General features: G+C 36.0%; 1 protein-coding gene across 1 annotated transcript in view; it reads right to left on the bottom strand.

Annotated features, from left to right (window-relative positions):
- lamc3 (laminin, gamma 3) overlaps positions 1 to 20046 on the bottom strand; it is a 141094-nt gene that overhangs the window by 60871 nt on the left and 60177 nt on the right. Inside the window, exons 10-11 of the mRNA XM_056458058.1 lie at positions 6735 to 6933; positions 4346 to 4449 (exon numbers count right to left, since the gene is read on the bottom strand). Of these exons, the coding sequence (XP_056314033.1) occupies positions 4346 to 4449; positions 6735 to 6933 (303 nt within the window). The remainder of the gene's footprint in view (positions 1 to 4345; positions 4450 to 6734; positions 6934 to 20046) is intronic.

Below are 20046 nucleotides of genomic sequence, written 5' to 3'. Positions count from 1 at the left end.
GGCGTGGACAAATTAATGATGATTCTTAATAAATAATAATTTTAATAATTATAATTAATGTATTGTTTATAAGTCTTAGCTAATTCCTACAAACGTTTTTATAAATAATAATGATATTAGCAAAAACAATAATACAAGCAACAATTAATATATGTTAATTTCTACTGTCTCTCAACAATAATAATAATTTTTCTTCTTCTTCTGCTGCTTTATTATTATTATTATTATTATTATTATACAAATTAAATAAATACAAATTAAATTAATAAATTAAATTTTTTGCCATAGAAAATGCTAAAAAATAAACGTGCTATACTGAAAAGCAACTGTTTCACAGGAGTCAAATAACATGTTAATAATAATAATAATAATAAATATTATTTTAAAATAATATTATATTATAAACATACAATAAACTCATTCATTCATTCATTTTCTTTTCGGCTTAGTTCCTTTATTAATCAGGGGTCACCACAGTGGAATGAACCACCAACTTATCCAGCATATGATTTATGCAGCGGATGACCTTCCAGCCACAACCCAGCACTGGAAAACACCCACACACACTCATTCACACATATACACTACAGCCAAATTAGCTTATTCAATTCACCTATACAGATGTCTTTGGACTTGTTGGGGGAACCGGAGCACCCAGAGGAAACCCACACGAATACGGGGAGAACATGCAAACTCCACACAGAAATGCCAACTGGCCCAGCCAGGGCTCGAACCAGCGACCCTCTTGCTGTGAGGTGACAGTACTAGCCACTGTGCCTCTGTTTCGCCCTACAATGAAATCATGCCATTGTTTTTCATTCAAAACTTCAAAAAGAGGATACAGCCTATGGTAATTCACATTTAAACCAGTAAGCAGTCGAAAAGATGTCAGAATGAAAAACACTCAGCAATATTGTTCTCCAGTGTGTGATGTTTTCCACTTGGCACGTTGATTAGGTACATTGCTGCACGTGTCTCAATGATGGCATTTTGCAATCTGTCTAAAAAGCATGGGAATCATAGAAAAAATGAAATGCAATCACTAAAAGAATAACAGGCCAGGATTGCATTGATGAGGTTTGATAAAACCTACAGGCTCCTCTAGACCAGGAGTTTTCAAACTGTGGGGCGCGCCAGCACCTATTAAGGGGGGCAACAGACATTGAGGCGTGCACTCGAGTAAATTATGATGACGATTTTATGCGTTCACTAGAGGGAATATGATTAGTGTTAGCTCCACAGCTAACTATCAGGCACATGCAGAGTTAATCCTTAAGTAAAATATATACAAATAAAATGGACCGGGTGCTTTTTAAAATTAATGACGGTGAATGGATGAAAGTCAAACCGGTGAGAATCAAATCAGCAGGATGCCCTTCTGGATCTTTCACTTACTTTGAAGACACTACTGACTATGTTTACATGGACATCAGTTATTTGCCTTAATAAGACAATAATATAAATAAGGTGTGGCATGAAGTTCTTTTTGAATGTTGTGTCACCAGGCAATACACTTTTCCTGCAGAGGCTCATTTAAAATTTTTCGACTTTACTGCAGCTCGTTTCAAGTTTCACTCATGAACATTTCATTCACGTCCCTAGGCAAATATAAAGTAAGGACTGGTGGAGGAGTGTTGTAATGGAAAGCCGAATGGAAAGAAAAAAAAAAACGTCCCCATTTTGTGATGTGTGTGTGTGTGTGTGTGTGTGTGTGTGTGTGTGTGTGTGTGTGTGTGTGTGTGCGCGGTCCTTTACTGACAGCCGTGTGTGTGGACCTTGTCACAAAATGTGGCAAAATGTCCTACATTACGGTAATAGTTTGATTGCGGTGTTTACTTCAATAATGCCACTAAAATCTTAATTCCATTTCTGTTTAGTTCAGTTATGACTTTAGTTGAATTAAGGTAATCAAAAATCACTGTTTACATGGTAGACTCTTAATCAGAGTATTGTCTGAATTATATTAAAATCGTATTAAAGTATTGTTTCCCATGTAATCATACTCTATATGTTCGACTCAACCACACCATCAGCGATCTGCAATCTTGGCTTTGCGAAGCAGCATTTTCTGTATGCACGTACATCAAAAGCAAGTATGCTATGGCTCAGGCTTATTGGCAGTGGAAGATGATTTATGGTTAGTCATGTCAGGAATCCGACCACAGATTAGCATGTTGTCCTCACAGAAAAAGGCTCAGCCGTCCCACTGAATCAGGTAAGCTATATTTATGTTTCAATGTAATTAATTCTACACAGTTTAAACGCAGCAAGTATAATGTGAATGATGTTAGCACACGCATTATGCCTGATGTGGGGGGGGGGGGGGGTGTTCTCATGTAACGTCATCATCAGCTGCCAAAGTTCAGTTCCAATACTCAAGACCGCATGCGTTTATGTTCCCGGATGTGTTCTTGATATCGAGGATGCATCGATGCAAACTTGAACTCGCTCGAGAAGTCCCAGAAGTCATTGCGACTGGAGGTGGGAAGCGCAGCATTTTACAGAGGTTTATTATTAAAGTTCAGAGATATAACTTATTATATCTTAATTTATCTCAGGAGTTTCCCTAAATGAGATGGTGAAAGTAAGCATTACCATGAAAATCTTTATAGAGGCATGAACACATTAAGGGTGAAGGGTTTATTTGCTGAAATTCTTATTAAAATCAGTTTTGTTTGTCTTGTGCAAGGTATATATGTAAAGTCTTTATTTATTAAAAGCTTAAAATATATTCTATAAGATTATATATTTTGAAAATGGGAAAAACAATAAATCATTGTATGAATGCTGTGATGTAATTTTCCATTAAAAACATGTGAAGGTCATGTGACCATCAGGAAGAATGCAGCATTTCTCATTTCTCATAGGACACGTTCTCTGTTGCCGTGGTCTCCCGAGTTCGTTCTTCCGAGGTGACCTGGCAAGACCGGTCTTCACAAGGAAAGCAAGTCCATTCTCTGCATTCTTGGAATTGAGAAGCAGCCTTTGACTCTGGATCTTCTTCATCTAACAGACTGGTCATTTTTGGGTTAAAACTGTATACTATCCCTATAGTTTAGCATTATGTTTATTTTTATTCATCATGAAAATACTGTTACACTTGATATCTAACAAGATGTAAAAAAGAAGTCTCTGATGTATGTAAAGTTTTAGCTGAAAATACCACATAGCTCTCTGAAACTGCCCCTTTTAAGCTTTAATCCTAATTGAGCCATTTTGATGATTGTCACTTTAAATTCAAATGAGACTGTGCTGTTTTCAAGACTGCAGAACGACAAACACCTACGTGTCACCATATCAACAGAATCAAAATAGGACTAACTTTATCTATTTAAAAAACTTTAACCTTTTACTTCTTTTACTTTGACATTTATAATCCTCTTAAGGCTGATTTATACTTCTACGTCAAGCGCACGCGTAGATTGCACGTGGTCGCATTGCCCTCGCTGTGGCTGTCGCCGATGCACACCTCTGAAAAAATGCCAAGGGTGGGTCACGCCGATCACTCAGCGCAGAAGTATAAATCAGCCTTTAGTCACTGACATTACTTTCAGCAGGTGAAATCTCTAATAATGAATAGCTGCTTCTCTCTCAGGGCTGTTATTGTTCATGGGCAGGGCTTTCCCGCTCTGATGACATGTACAAAGGGAAAACATCAATCAAAGTGTATCTTCAGACTGTTTTTATCAAGTGTGATTATAAAAAATAGAATTAATTAATTTTACTATTAGAGACTGACTATATTTACACACTGTTGCCACACAACTGTGTTTTAACTCCTTATAAAAGTGTTTTTAGCATAATAGGTCCCTTTTATAGTATAATTAACACAAGCATATTTGTGGAAAAGGCTAATTTGAGTTCACTGTGTTTGTATTGCTCCACATTATTGTCTCTTTGTGATTTGTTCAGCACAGCAATATGTTTCATTCATTCTTTCATTTTCTTTTTGGCTTAGTACCTTAATTAATCTGGGGTCGCCACAGTGGAATGAACTGCCAACTTATCCAGCATTTGTTTTATGCAGCGGATGCCCTTCCAACTGCAACTCATCATTGGGAAAGCAATATATTTAATATAGAACTTTAATACATACGTTTGCTATGAAAAGACTCGTTTAGAGTTACCATGGGTAATTCATGGTCTGTGAATGTAATTTGTTAATTCTAATAAGTTTACTTTATATATGCCATGGCTGAACTTTGAGGAGAATAATTACACCTCCTTGTGCACCATTTTTTTTACTTGGTGCACAGATTGTTTACAGTTTAAAGCAAGTTAATACTATAATTCACACAAAGCATCATGGAGAGTAGGAAAATGCTGGATATCAACACTGACTTACAGTTCTGGCCTCCTGCATTGCTGATATGAAGAGCTGTCAGATTGTAAAGCATTCGGAGAAACTTAAATGATGATACAGAGGGATTTACATCCTTCTCTGTTAACCTGGAGAGCAGAAAGCAGAGAAATAATAGTGAAAACTGTCATTTTCTGATATAATATATAGCTGGTGTTTTTCTAGAGAAAACAGCACACAAACATCAGACTCTATTTATTTATGTCAAGCTCTTCATTAAGGTTCGCTAGGCCTAGTCAATTTAAGATAAACCAAATAAAGAATGTTCCTCTGTATGAATGAGTCACAAGAAAATACATGCATTTACTTGTCACTCTGGCAATAAAGTAGCCTACCCGTCAAAACAATCAGCGCAAAAGTAAAAAGCTTTTATGAAAATAAAAGTCTTCAGCTTAGCAGAAAACATTGTCAAATAAAGTGGCATGTGCATAATGTCACATGCGCACAGGTGTCGTGACTCCATCATTGTTTTGTAATCTTTTTCATGTTGTTCACACAATACTCTATTGGGTCTCAATAGTCAGTTATTGCTGTAAAACCTTCTTATGTAAGCACAAAAGAAATCCCATTTAAGGCAATTCAGCCTATAACATAACCTGCTTCCACCTCGTTATAAGATACTGTTGTGGTGATCAATTCACAAGCTGTCAGAGGTAAATACAGCTGGAAACGGTGTAGTAATTGCTGTAATATTCAGCTTTTAGCAGCACTGCAAGAAGAAAATAACAACTCTTGCACTTTCATGGGAACAACTAATATACTTTAAGCATAAAGCTCAGTCCTGCCATAAATCTGGCCTTTTCACTAATGAAAGCTTGTATATTTATTCTGGAACATAATGAAGATCTTAACCAACATCATAAACAGCTTGCAATGACTACTATGTAAATTTTATACTCTATTCTGTGCAACATCTAAAGTTGTAGGATCCTTTGTTTTAGAGGGTTTATTGCTTTTTTGGCAATAATTTGTTAATTTGCTGGTCAATTTCTTTTTTTCCATTTTCAATTATATTTGTCCACTTCCCTTATTTCTGAAATGTTTTTAGCAATTACAATTATTCATTTAAAAGACTTACAAATGAGGAAAACAACAATAGGAATGATCCCAGCAAGCATTTTTTTTTGTTTTTAAAAGATGTCTTATAGACGTCTAAACATAGTCGTCTTGACTAACAAGGCTAAATTTGAGCTGTCAGTAAAAATCTAATAGACGTCTAACAATAGGCCAAAACTAGACTAGTCATTGAATAATCAGAAACAAATGACTACTCATATAAAATCTGTTTAATCTGTCTATTTGATGACTAGTCTAGTTTTGGGCTATTCTTAGACTTCTATTAGACGTCTAATAAACACAAAAATGTTTGCTGTATATGCACACACTATGGAATAAACTCTAATCAAATTTATTGATTAAAAAAATCAAGGATAATAAGTTAATTTACCCTATTATAAAGTTATATCTGTTATTTCTGTCAACAACAACAAAAAAGAGTTCCTCATATATTCTATTTGAAGAAGAATGGATTGATTGTTAAACAGCTGGGATCAAATTGTTTTCCATTTGTTTATCTATAAAGCATCTATTAGACTCAAATTTCTGACGTTTACAATATCTTTCTTTAAGATTTTCACTGACAGCCCAACTTTAGTCTTGTGTTAGCAAAGCTGTCTACATTCAGATGTCTATAAGTCGTCAACAAAATTGTCTGCTGAGATACAGTTGAAGTCAGAATTATTAGCCCCCCTTTCATTTTTTTTTTCTTTTTTTAAATGTTTCCCAAATGATGTTTAACAGAGCAAGGAAATTTTCACAGTATGTCTGATAATATTTTTTCTTCTGGAGAAAGTCTTATTTGTTTTATTTCGGCTAGAATAAAAGCAGTTTTTAATTTTTTATGAACCATTTTAAGGTCAAAATTATGTTTTGATGGTCTACAGAACAAACCATCGTTATACAATAACTTGCATAATTACCTTAACCTGCCTAGTTAACCTAATTAACCTACTTAAGCCTTTAAATATCACTTTAAGCTGTATAGAAGTGTCTTGAAAAAATCAGTTATTAGAAATGAGTTATTAAAACTATTATATTTAGAAATGTGTTGAAAAAATATTCTCTCAGTTAAACAGAAATTGGGGGAAAAATATAAACAGGGGGGCGAATAATTCAGGGGGGGGGGGGGTAACAATTCTGACTTCAACTGTGCATGACAAATGGTGCTGCAGTATATATCTATACAATCCGCTCCAGGTCATAACAAAACAAGAGGGTAATTGCATGAAATTGAATATATGATTTTACCTTGAATGCTTATAATCTGTCCCATATGAGCAAACAACACTCATAACAATCACTTTTTCACACACACCTGAGAGAAAAGGTGTTAATGGGTGTCTTTTCCAGCCGTGAATTAGGCTCCTGTTGAGTGTATAAATCAGCAGAAACTGACATCCCAGAGCCCTCCAGCCTCACAGTCACACTTCTGGGCAACAGCTCCTCCAGCTCGGCTGTAAATGACATGCTAAGGGTCCGTCCGTAGCTTAGCAACATGTTTCCCAGATATTTATCTGCAACAAAGATTAAAAAGAAATTATGTCTAAAAATTACCTTGCATATTCTGATTGGTATTTGACCATGGTGTGATTAGGCACACGTGACAGTAACATCTATCAGGTAGCAACAGCTGGGCTGTGAACTGAGTTAAGTGGTTTGCTCAAGGGCAGCTCAGAATGTTCTGGAACACAAACCCACAACCTGCAGATTACCAGCACATTACACCAGCCACTGAGCTGCAGCGACCCGATTACCAAAGATAAACACCAGCACAATGAAGAGTGTGTGACCGTGACAGATAACAACTGTAAAAATATATCAGGAGACCAAAATGTTCAGTTCACTGACGGAAGTGGAATTTTCTGGTTTGGGGAAAATATGAATCTTGGATCTCTCTCTGATCTCATTGTGTGTGTACATGCAAGAGAGTGTAAGAGGACGACCCTAATTGCCACTCATCTCATCCTGCCTCATTAAAGAGCTTTAATAAGACTTCAAAGATCGCAAGCTGAGCTTCTACACACACATAAAAACTCACATGCGTGGACACAAGCTCGTATTCACATATACACACACTGAGACACATACAGAAATGTGTGCTTTTATTAACCTACTGTTGGGAGTAAATCAATAAAGAACCCAGTCTAAGATTAATCTCTTTGATTAAGTATTTATTATAGAAAATGCTAGAGTGGCTGTTAAGTAGTTGGCACATTTTAAATAGCAGCAGAAGTCAAGTTTGAAATTAGCTCTACTACACTGCTTTTTCAGAAGAAGCTGCTGTATTTACAACATCAGAGAATGCAACAGCATGTGTAACTGAGGTGCCATTTACATTAGTGCATTTTCATTTTAGAATCATGTTTCTTGCCAATAGTAGAGTTTTTTATGGTCCAGAAAAACGATCTCCATCCACACACACTGTAGAAATGATCTGTAAATTAGCAATTCGCCATATTTTGTTTCATGTTTTTATTTTTTTCCTGTTTATTTATGCCTTCCAACAGCTTTGAAAACCTTGAAAGGTTCAAAAAAGTGACTTTTATTGACTATTTTTAATACTTTAAAGCAGGGGTAAGGAACCATATGGCTCAGGAGCCACATGTGGCTCTCCAGCTGTCTCTCTTCGATAACATTTTAAAGTTTAAAAAAATTATAACTGTCACTAAAAATCAGTTTCCTATTGAAAATACAATTACAATTCCATTTTTATTGTATTTTTTACAGCAAAATTAATAAGAACTCATTCATTCATTTTCTTTTTGGCTCAGTCCCCCCATTAATACGGGTTCGCCACAGCAGACCGAACCGACAACCCATTCAGCATATTTTATGCAGCAGATGTCCTTCCAGCATAAACCTAGCACTGGGAAATAGCCATACACACTCATTCACACTCATACACTACGGACAATTTTAGCTTACCCAATTCACCTATACAGCATGTCTTTGGACTATGGAGGAAACTGGAGCACCCAGAGGAAACCCCCACAAGCACGAGGAGAACATGCAAACTCCAAACAGAAACACCAACTGACCCAGCTGGGGCTCGAACCAGCAACCTTATTGCTGTGAGGTGATTGTGCTACCCACTGCGCCACCGTGACTCCCAATAAGAACTCAGTTTACAATAAAAGGATGTTTCAACCAGTGCACGTGTGTGGCATGGATTAATTTGAATCGCGACACCAATAAACGGCAAACAACTTTCATTTCACGTACATTCAAACAACATTCATGAATGGCGAAAAGAAAAAAAATCTATAAATTGTCCTTTCTTCATACATAGACTTGCTCAACATTTGATGCTTCATATTTATTTATTTTTGAGTTGTGCATGGATATAAATAAACATTTTATTTAAACCTGTATTATGTATATGTATATGGTTTAAAGTGACCAAATTAACCTAGTTTAGCCTTTAAAGTCACTTTAAGCTGTATAGAAGTGTCTTGAAAAATATCTAGCCAAATAATATTTACTGTCATCAAGGCAAAAATAAAATAAATCAGTTATTAGAAATGAGTTATTAAAACTATTATGTTTAGAAATGTGTTGAAAAAATATTCTCTCTTTTAAACAGAAATTGAGGGAAAAATAAGCAGGGGGGCTAATAATTCTGACTTCAACTGTATATATTCCCTTTCATTTATCACATTTAAATTAAATAATTACATTACAAATTTTAAAGCCTCCGTTGTTCTAGTGTTAAAGCTAAAATACAAGTGTAAACAGCACCTGATCTTTCATTACTTCAATAACAATTCAATAATAAAATTTCTTTAATAGCAAAAATTCAATATCAATCCCTGGTGTTATGGTGTTCTGTTCATGCACAGATGTGGTGTAGTTGATTAATCGATTTCTCCACGTATTAATAATTTGCTAACTAGATTATATAAATGTTATATCTTGGAGTGAGCTGCTTTATGTGTGATTATTTCTCTCAGGAGTGGCTCTAAATCAGGCAATATTATCTTCCTGACATCTGTCATATTTGTTACTTTTTATTGCATTTCGGAAGTTCAAACAGAGAATCAGAGTGACAAAGAAGGTGGTTTAAGGGACTCTGAATCTGCTGCCAGACAGGCTGGTCTTTTTTGAGTATTTTAGAAAGTGCTGAAGCTGGGATATTGTTGGACGAGCATCTCAGGGATTTATAGAGAATTAATAGAGATTTATATGGTCTGAAAAATGTATAATGTGTTAATTCTGTGGCCCAAAATGGCTTGTGGCAAGTAGTCAGTGTATAGTTGCCAGGCTAGGTTTTTAAATTATTATTTTGTGGATAGAACAGCAATTTTAAAGAGATATTTCAACCCAAAATTTTTATTCTGTCATTATTTACTCACTCTTGACTTGTTCCAAACCAAGTTTGAGTTTGTTCGTTCTGTTAAACACAAAAGAAGAGAAAAGTGATGGAAGCCTGTAACCAATGATTTACATAGTATTTGTTTTTCCTACTATGGGTGTCAATGGTTACAGGTTTCCAACATTCTTAACCCAGGCTCGTTCTTAAAACGTACCGCTATATACATTTCTGGAGAGTGCAAAATACATCCCAGAAGGTACGTTTATTTTTCCGTTTTTGCTTTTGCGAATCCACCAGAGGCCTTTGTTTGCTTTTCAAATCCACCAGAGGCCACTGTTGACTGACTGGCTGACCGAATGGCTGAAAAGCGTCCATACGGATGTAATCGGTCAGCTGGTAAGCGTGGAATGGAATGGCATCATACTGCCACATAGCATTTGTTTTAAGGATGAAATGCAGCCATACGTACTTCTGGCTAAATAATCCACGAACTCCAGAACTGTATATACGGCTACGTTTTCAGAATGAGCCTGTGTTGAACATTCTACAAATTATATTTGTTTGTGTTCAACAGAACAAAAAAACATCAAACTGGTTTTTGGAACAAGTCAAGGCTGACTAAATGATGAAAGAATTGTAATTTTGTAGTGAAGTACGCCTTTAACTTCATAATACACTCATTACAATCAAAGAATGCAGGACAAAATGCTCTGAATGCACATTAAACATTGAAGCAGAAGGGCTAAAACAGCAGAAGAGCACTCTGGTTGCCACTCTGCTGCATTGTTTGAATGGTTGGGTCAGAATTTGGCTTGATTTCAAACATAGATCAATCCTGCATTGTATCAACATTTCAAACTGCTACTGATGGTGTAATAATGTTGGGGATTTTTTTTTTCTTGGGACACTTTGAATCCCTGAGTTTTGTTGCTCTCTATGTCCATCTCTTTATGACCATCTTGTAATAGCTTTTCAGAAGGATAAAGCAACATGTCACAAAACTCAGGTAATCTCAAACTCATTTCTTTAACATGACAGCGAGTTCACTATAACTCAAATGGCCTCCACAGTTTTAAAGTCTCAATTCAATAACACACCATATGGCGTATTCCATATATGGATTTCACACACACATTTACATATATATATATATATATATATATATATATATATATATATATATATATATATATATACACATACATACAATATATATATATATATATATATATATATATATATATATATATATATATAAATATGTATTGTAGGAATATATATGATAAATATATGGCTAAACACTGATAAAATTATAGCTAATATATTTTAACATATATGTAAATAAATGTAATTCATATTGGTAAAAATAGATATATATTTTGAAATATGTGTTGAATATATGACATATTTAATATACTTTATGTTAAAATATAAACAAATATGAACTTGGACATCATTTATGAACATGGAATATATTGCCATATATCAGATTTTAATATGGGATGCCAATGTGGACCAAAATCTCTTCGAAATGCACCTTGTTGAATCTGTGCCCTGAAGAATTGAGGCAGGTCTGAAGCCAACATGGCGTCCAACCCAAAACTAGCAAAGTGCCCTTAATAAAATATAAATAAAATTGAAAGTTGCAACTGCAAAATAAAACCCATTAACATTCTTAAACCAAACACTTTTTTTAAAGAAAGGATGTACATGGTTATTGCTAGAAGGTTTACAGCCAGAAGTAAATGAGAATTATTTATATTAGTTATTAAATTATCCTTTCATTGTGTTACATTGCAACCTCAACCGCAAACCTACCCTCAGAAAAATGTAAAAATAGCAATTATTGTTGCACAGTGTCACAAGAATGATGCTTTATTGATGATGTACACATGCCCAAATATGCGCAGCTGTATGCCTGCACTTGGCAATTGTACACAAAGCAAGGTGTGTTTATCTATTTGTTTTTGATGGGGCATTTCCAAGCAGTAGGTGCCTAGAGGTCTTGCTATAATTTTTCCTTGGAGCCAGCGTATATCTGGGCAGTTAATCGTCACTCCTCCCAGAATTTAATACTCGCTTGAGTTCAAGAATATTTCCCAGTGATGAGTTACATTCATAAAGCAAAAGCAATACCTGTGAAAAAATATGATATAGTCTTGGATGGAAAGAGTGAGCTAAGGGAAAGGCAGACTGTAAAAATTTTGCCTAGACACTAGAATAGCCAGTGGTTATAGTAAAATAGTTTCATTGTATTGGGACTTTGAGAGATGTGCCTGCAGGTGGTGATTAGAGGCTCTGCTTATGGATAGCAGTGCTGTCAGTGACAGGGATTCAATGATGTCTGACTTTCTCTTTTAAACACGCTTTTTACTACATTTCACAGCACTGTTTTCTATTTTTCTCAGAGAGAACAGAAGTCACACACAAATGTAATTAATTAATAGTTCATTATTACATAACATTTTAAAGGGTTAATGGTTAAATGTTTAGTTTATAGAATGGCGTATGAGTATAAGAAATAATTGTTTATTTTTCAGGATTTGATGAAAATCCAGAGACTATAGAATACATAAGACATGTCACTCATATAGTTTTGAATGGGGGAAAGTGTAACGGTCAATATGGCGAATGAAGCCCTGCCTAGTAGTACAATAATCGATCGATACAGACTGACGATTCTATTGGGGTGAGGCTCAAATCAGATGTGTGCCTTTACGACACTTTATGTGGTCAACAAACGCACTAAAATCTAATTGAATACTTGCTTTACAGACATAAGAAATATACCCACACAAAGCTGGAAATCTCTACTTATAAATGAACCCACTACAATTGAAAACAAAAGTTTTCTGGTTTTGTAATTTGTATGAAACGAACGCAAGGTACAATCCTTCCTGTCAAACGCACATCACATGACAGCAGCAGCTATTAAACGCCAACAAACTTGTAAACAAAGAGTCGCTGTCATTTCTGGAGGAGATTTGCCATCAAGAACAGGTTGTGGATTACTTCAGAGGAGCAGTGCATGTAGAAAAGCCATAAATGCAGTTGGTGCCGTAATCACTTTCCTTTCTATTTGATTTGAACGTTTAGAAACTAAACTTATGAGATGGTTGTTGTTTAATCATATTGGTTGACAATTTTGGAGAATTTGATATTCCCCATTCAGACAGAACGCCCGGACATATCGCCCAAGAGGCGTTTCAAAGATGATTTGCCTTAAAGGGACTTTTAAATGTGTATTTGATGCATGTATATATTTTAGGTTTTGGTTTTGAATGATTTGTAAATTTATGTCTATTTATTTGTCCATATTTGTGTATGAATGACCCCTCTGTCATTTCCATAGTGGTGTGATTACACTGATTTAAGAGCTGGGTTTTGTTTTTGAAGTAAAGAAACTTCACTTTCGTTTTTATTTATCTATTGGTTGACTTAGTTTTGTATGGCCAAGCTTTTTTTTCCTTATTTGAACATTAAAAAGATATAATTTGCTTGCAAACCATTCCTCCTGCTTTACTGAAAGAACCCTGACACTTTGTAAACCAGAACTGGACATGTACATGTTTGACCATAACACATCTTTTGCAGCATCTTGTACATGATACAAGATAAAGGATGTTTTTTATTTTATTAAATTGTGCATATATTTACATTGCATGTTTTGTAAGAACAGCCTCTTACTTATAATTCTTCATCTATTATAAGCTGCTTTTGGGAAAACATTAGAAAATATTTGTATAAAGCACACTGTAGTGAGTGGGCCTGGGCCGAGAGAACAGAACGAGGCCAGTGGCGATAGTGTTAACGACTGTCACCTGTGTGCGCCACCTGTCTCGAGTCCCATGGAGGAGCTCTGAAAACTTATAAGGAGGAGTGACATCAATGGAGGATGAAGAACAAGGCCTGGACACTTTGTTTATTTACTTTCAGTTTGATGGTAGTTTTACATTTATTTCCTTATTACAATTATTTAAAGTACGTCGGTTCTCTGCCTTTCTGATGGCCAGGGAGCCATCAGCCTTTATTACATACACATACTGAAAAGTCACAAAGACTCAATCAGTAAGGGCATTAAATGAATTTTTTTGTTTAATTTTGTACTCATATACTCATATACTCATGTACTCATATAGGAATAAGTGGGAGCTCATCATTTTCGCATACTGTGGCACATCCACAAAATTATAGCAAAATTACAGATCTAAAGCACTGGCCACTCTGTGGGCTCAAGTCTCTAACTGGACCATTATCTGGCACCCCTAAGAGTTTCTCGTCTCCATCATCTCTTCACCATCGAACTGAGCCTGAAATACATGCACAGCACCACATGCTTCACCTGAAACAAAGAGCTGTAAAACATTCTAAGCCCTGACAACCTGAAAGCTTGTTAGATACTTAGCGGGAGTGTGTTTTCTTCTCCGCCCCCCCTGTGGTTCCACACACACAGACAAGTATGAGTCAACTTCAACAAAAGGAGGCTAAAATGTTCTGTATCTGCTGGATTCCTGTTGTTTTCAACAACCGCACCCGTAGAGATGCTGAAGCAAACTTTAACTCTAAGAGTTTAAAAAAAAATTACAGTCTGAGTTATTCTTCCAACACCTTCCTATACCTGAAATAGATTATTTTTGGAGACACCTGACAGCCTAAATCAATATTACAGAATAAACAATACAGTACTCCAAGGTATACAAAGAGAAAAAAAATCTAGAGAAACAAAACACTCAATTGTCTCAACTGAGACTAATGTCACATTAAAACACAAAGCATAAAATTATTATTAGGATTAATAAAAATATAGCACAGATTTTTTTATGGATTATTTATATTGTAGCATTTATCTATTTGTTTCGATCTTTTAAATGGAAATTCCCCAAACCAGAAAGCAACCCAAGAGAAAACACAGGCATGCTGAAAAATGTGGATAAAGGAGAAAAAATATAGCCGATCATGCTCAGAAGAAAACATTTTTCCTCATAGTTTCCGGCACTACCCATTTAACTCCCATCTCCTCAAGATCAGGTTTGATTAAATGGAGGTGTTAACCCTCTCTCAGACAAACAAATTAATCGTCACCACCACAACAAAGCCTGGTGACATTTAGTGAGCCGCCATCAAACTTAACAATCAATCCGGGCTTTAACTTTTCCCTGACTCAATTAAACCCACTGAGCCTCAATTAAATTTCCTCAGCTTCACACAAACAATCCCTCTGAGGCGATGGATTGAGCATCTGGGACGTTTTTATTGGCAGAAACCAGCTGAAATGCATTTTCTACATCTTTCTGAGGGTTTGGGTCTATACTTAATAAGGCAGAATAGGTAGAATATCTTTAAAGGTAGAACAGGTAGACTATTTTTAAAGTAGCAGATATTAACTTTTTTTTTAAACAAATTTTTTTTTACATTCAAAGTGCAAACAACTGCAAGAAACCCCTTTGGGTAGATGGTAAAAATATCTGATCATTTCATCATCCAATTATTGTTCCAATCCAGTATGATCAAATCTTTGTTAAATCACAGTAGTGTATAAAGAGAATTTCTAACCAAGCAGTTTTGACATCCATCATTCATTCATTTTTCTTTGGCTTAGTCCCTTTATTTATCAGGGGTTGCCACAGCAGCATATGTTTTATCCAGCATATGTTTTACGCAGCAGATGTCCTTCCGGCTGCAACCCAGCACTGGGAAACACCCATACACACACATTCACACACAATTTAGTTTATTCAATTCACCTGTACTGCATGTCTTTAGACTTTGGGTGAAACTGAAGCACCCGGTGGAATTGCAACACGGGGAGAAACTCCTCACAGAAATGTCAACTGACCCAGCCTGTGAGGCGACAGTGCTAACCACTGAGCCACCATGCGGTCATTTTGACATCCAATGCATGGGGAAAAAAATCCATATAATAAAGTCATATATGTTTGAAACTAAATTAGAGTAATTAATTACAATCCATTAAAGGTCATAGTTCATAGTTCTAATTCTACATTATAAAACAATTATATATTCTTAACAGATCATTTAGATTTTGTTTAATACATGATTCTTCTAATTAATTGTATTTTAATATTTATTTCTTCATTTATAAATTTAGTTATATAAATTGTCATTATACAAATTCACTAATACAATAAATGTCAACAAATGCCAACATCACAGCACACAATACAACAAATATACAGCAAATTGTACTTCCATCTCCCACAGCTTCATTTTTGTTTGGATCACGTTACATATGAAGATTGTCTAATCATTTGTGAGCTTAAGGGGCATGTTGGAATTCACTTTTGCTATTTTAAGGATGGAAAAATACGCTCTGCACCCCGGTGCATAGTCTAATAGGGTTGTGCTTATTCTCTTAAACCAATCTCATCTCACATTCCTTTTAAGAGTCAGTTCCGTTGCGTCATGGCGCATTTGTTATTAACATGGCGGACTTTGTAAGAGGACAAACTGAACCCTTCACTAGCGAGAAAACAGTTAAACAAACCATCAGGAGCGCAACGATAAGGAATGAGCCTCCTCAATTTAGCATCCTTACTTTCTCTTTATTTTACTTTTACTCATTACTTTACTCCTTTACTTTTGTGGACAAGAAACACACTCCACTGAAGACATCCATTAGCCTACATATTTAAATTAGTTTGTTAAGTGCAAATATTTGTTTCAAAACTATTTCTAAATTCTGTTCTAATTTCCAGCAAATTAATAATTGAACAATGATATTCATTTATATCCAAACACACATCCTGTTCTTATGCCCCATATGGCGATGCATATGTTTTCAAAATCTGACAGGTAGACAAATCTAAACTTCTTTTTATTAAAACAAATATAAATATGCATATAATAAATAATACTTCTACTAATAATAACATTATACAACTGCAAATTGTCATGAATAAACTGAAAAAAGTTGTATTTTATTTATTAAAAGTTGTGTGAAAATAGCAACAAATCACGCCAAACACATCTTCCACCTTATTGCGCCGAGTGTAAGATAGGGCCCTACATATTTATTGTTGAGTTTAATCTTTTGCACTGCAAATAAACTTCTTGTTTATTAAAATAAAACTTAGAATTTACTCACCATCATAGATGTACAAGTATATGATTTCCTTTCTTCAGAAACATACTTCACATACAGTACTTTATAAAAATATTAACAACAACAAAAAAATCCATCCCTGTGTCTACACTGTAAAACCCAACAGTCAACTTTATCAAATGAAATGAGTGTAATTAACCTCAAAATTGACTGAAAGTTAATTCTACTCATTTGAAAAGAGTTTGGAACTCAGTGTTGAAGTTAATGAGTTAATTAAATACCTCATTACTTCAACTTAAATGGAGTAAGTTCACAGAACTCATATAGATTAGTTTAACTCAAATAGTTTGCAGCAATCATTTTCCTAAAATGGTTTGAGTTGCCTTAACCTATTGTGTTTTAAAGTACTCAGCTGGTTAAAGTTCTCTTCGTTTATTGGGTTTTACTGTGCCCAAATTTCTTTGTTCACTCAAATAGATTAAGTTCACAGTACTCATTAGGATTAGTTTTTGAACTTAAATGGTTTGTTGCAATCGGTTTCCTCAAATGGGTAGAGTTACCTTAACTTTTTGGGTTTTACAGTGTATATAATATAAATGAAATTCTTCCTCAAAGCTAAAGCACAAACCACAAAGAATAAACTCCAATTCATATGACCACAGTTGATGAATAAGGGGCATCTAAAAAATACATATTATATACGTACTATACGTACAACTATAATAATTAGGTAGCAGAATTTTCATTTTTAGGTGTGCTGTCTCTTTAAAAATACAACACAGTGAAGATCCTCCAAAACATCAGCCAGTGATGGTAGAAAGGCTTACGTAGCAGGTATTTATTCAGTATTTACCTCAGTGCAACCACGGTGAGGTGTGCTTGCACTTTTCTCCCAGGATCATCCCATGCCATCCACTGTACTAAATCACGGCGTAGCAGCATCACTGCGGCATGCATCACGCATTTTAATAGAGGTGTCTGTTCATGAATGTAATTGGCCTTATTGCTGCAGTTCTATTGATATTTCTCATTTTACAATCAGCACAATCTCACATACGGGAGGAGAAGTTGGGAGGGATATTACGATTAAACCCAGGCTTTAAACATCAATCTCTGTGATTAAAGGATTGAGCATAATTTGTGCCACTTGTCTCAGTTGATCACATTTGATACGTCTTGCCAGCGAGTCCTGATTGCCGGAGAGATTTATTCCAGGCATATGTTTGGCTGTCAGGGAGCACCGACCAAGTTGTTCACGGACACACTGTGGTATACCTGGACTCATCTTTCTGCGGACAGGGGGGTGTTTTAGATCTCCCTCCAGCCCCCATTCTTCTCTAACTCTAATCTCACGGCGACCTCCGTCTCTCTCCATCTGTGTTTGTGACTCCGAGACAGCTTGCGACCAGCTTTTGGGAGGTGTGTATGTGTGTTTGTGTGTGCATGCGTGTGTGTGTGACATGTTGTTTTCTCCTCAAAGCTATGATAAATGTTCCACTCTGTCCTCTCACCATGGAGCAGATGTACCTCTGGGGAGATGGCACAACAAACGCACACATGCACACACACACATACACACAGTCTGGTGCAGTCAGCCAGCTAAACTCTTGGCTTGGATGCTTGGCTTTGGTATCTTGTCACCCCTCTGTTGACATGGCAGCCTCAGTGGTGTCAAAAGCTGAAAGCTGTGCCCAGCTAGATGAGCTATTCAAGTGAAGAAACACACACACGCACACACACATTATCTATGCAACTCCTTCCAATACTCAAGACAGACTTTAATCAGAGAAGCGTTCCTCCTTCCCATTGAATTTTCCTCTCTGCTGAGGCCAGTCGTGTGTGAAAAAAGCATTAAAGATCCAAATAAAGTGCGCGGCGTGAATCAGAAAGTGACGTTTATGAAAAGGATGATCTAAAAAGTCCTTGGGTGCCGGCGCAGTTGTTGGGGTGGCTGTGTAGTCTAAAGCACAAGCGCATGAACGAGGAGACGTGAGCAAATGAGAAAACTGAGGGAGGGAAGGAGAGCAAATGAGATCGTTAACCGCATCGAGGGAGCAATAGATCTCTGTGCATTTTAGCAGAGCGGTCAGAACGGCACAAACAAGCCCTGCATTGAAGCGATAAGAGAAACGGCACCAAGTGCTGCAAAGAGCTGCAAAAAGGGCAACTCTGCAGCTCTGCGGCCAGTCGATGGTGGGAAAACAAAGATGGATGAGAGTAAACATGCACATTAGGACCTTGTGGCTACATAAGAAATAAGAGTGTAACAGTATTTGCAGTTTTGAAGTCACAGTTCAGTGAGGTTTTGGTACAGCAGGGGGAAAACTGAATATAAAATTGCATCTTTTTTATTATGCAGCAGTTTACTGAAGAAATTGTGGTTGCCTATTTTATATGTACTTGGCACTGGGATATATATGGTAACTACGTATATGGTAACTACATTAGTTCAGGGGTTAGTTCTGTACACTTATAGTTGGCTATTAACTACTAGCTTACTACCTGGCTATTGTTAAGATATTAAAGGGCACCTATGATGAAAAGCATCTTTTGGAAATAGTGTGTCCACAATCATATTGGGGTGCTATAAAGACGGCAAAAGTCTATTTTTTAAGTTTCCTGACGTTAAAATAGGATCCAAATCCCTCCCATTTTGAGGCCCAACGCAACATGATGTAGGAGTGTGGTTTCCCTTCACGCTGAATTGATTGACAGCTGTGCATTAACATGTCTCTTTAGTAACGCGTATAATCATATCAGCAAGACAGGATGTGCGCAAAGCAACTGGGATTAAAAGATCTGTTCAGCTCTCTGTGATCATCAATCGTCATCAAATGTGATCAAGAATGAGCTTTACAAGGTTAAAACATTTTTAAAACAATGCATGCTTGTAATGAATTACATCGAATTTACCATTTTTACTTTATCATCACAGCCGCATGTCAGTACACTTATAAAAGATGCTTCAATCCCAGTTTGTGGACATTAAATCAGGTTTATTTTGTACATTAACATAACGGATATCCATACAGCAGTGGATATTAACGTACAAAGTTACAAAAACAGTGTGTGTGTGTGTGTGTGTGTGTCCGTGTGTCCGCTGTGTGTGTGTGTGAACTTTGCAATGACATTGTGTGTGACTCATGGTTGCAGAAAGGCTTAAAATGAACTCCACTACAAATACATCAATTAACCATTGGGAAAGTTCTTACTGTAGTATTTCTTACTAACGTTACGTGAGATTTGCTTCCC

This window comes from Danio aesculapii, chromosome 5, assembly GCF_903798145.1.
Source record: "Danio aesculapii chromosome 5, fDanAes4.1, whole genome shotgun sequence".
Classification (NCBI taxonomy): domain Eukaryota; kingdom Metazoa; phylum Chordata; class Actinopteri; order Cypriniformes; family Danionidae; genus Danio; species Danio aesculapii.
This window is presented reverse-complemented; position numbering and strand designations above follow the sequence as displayed.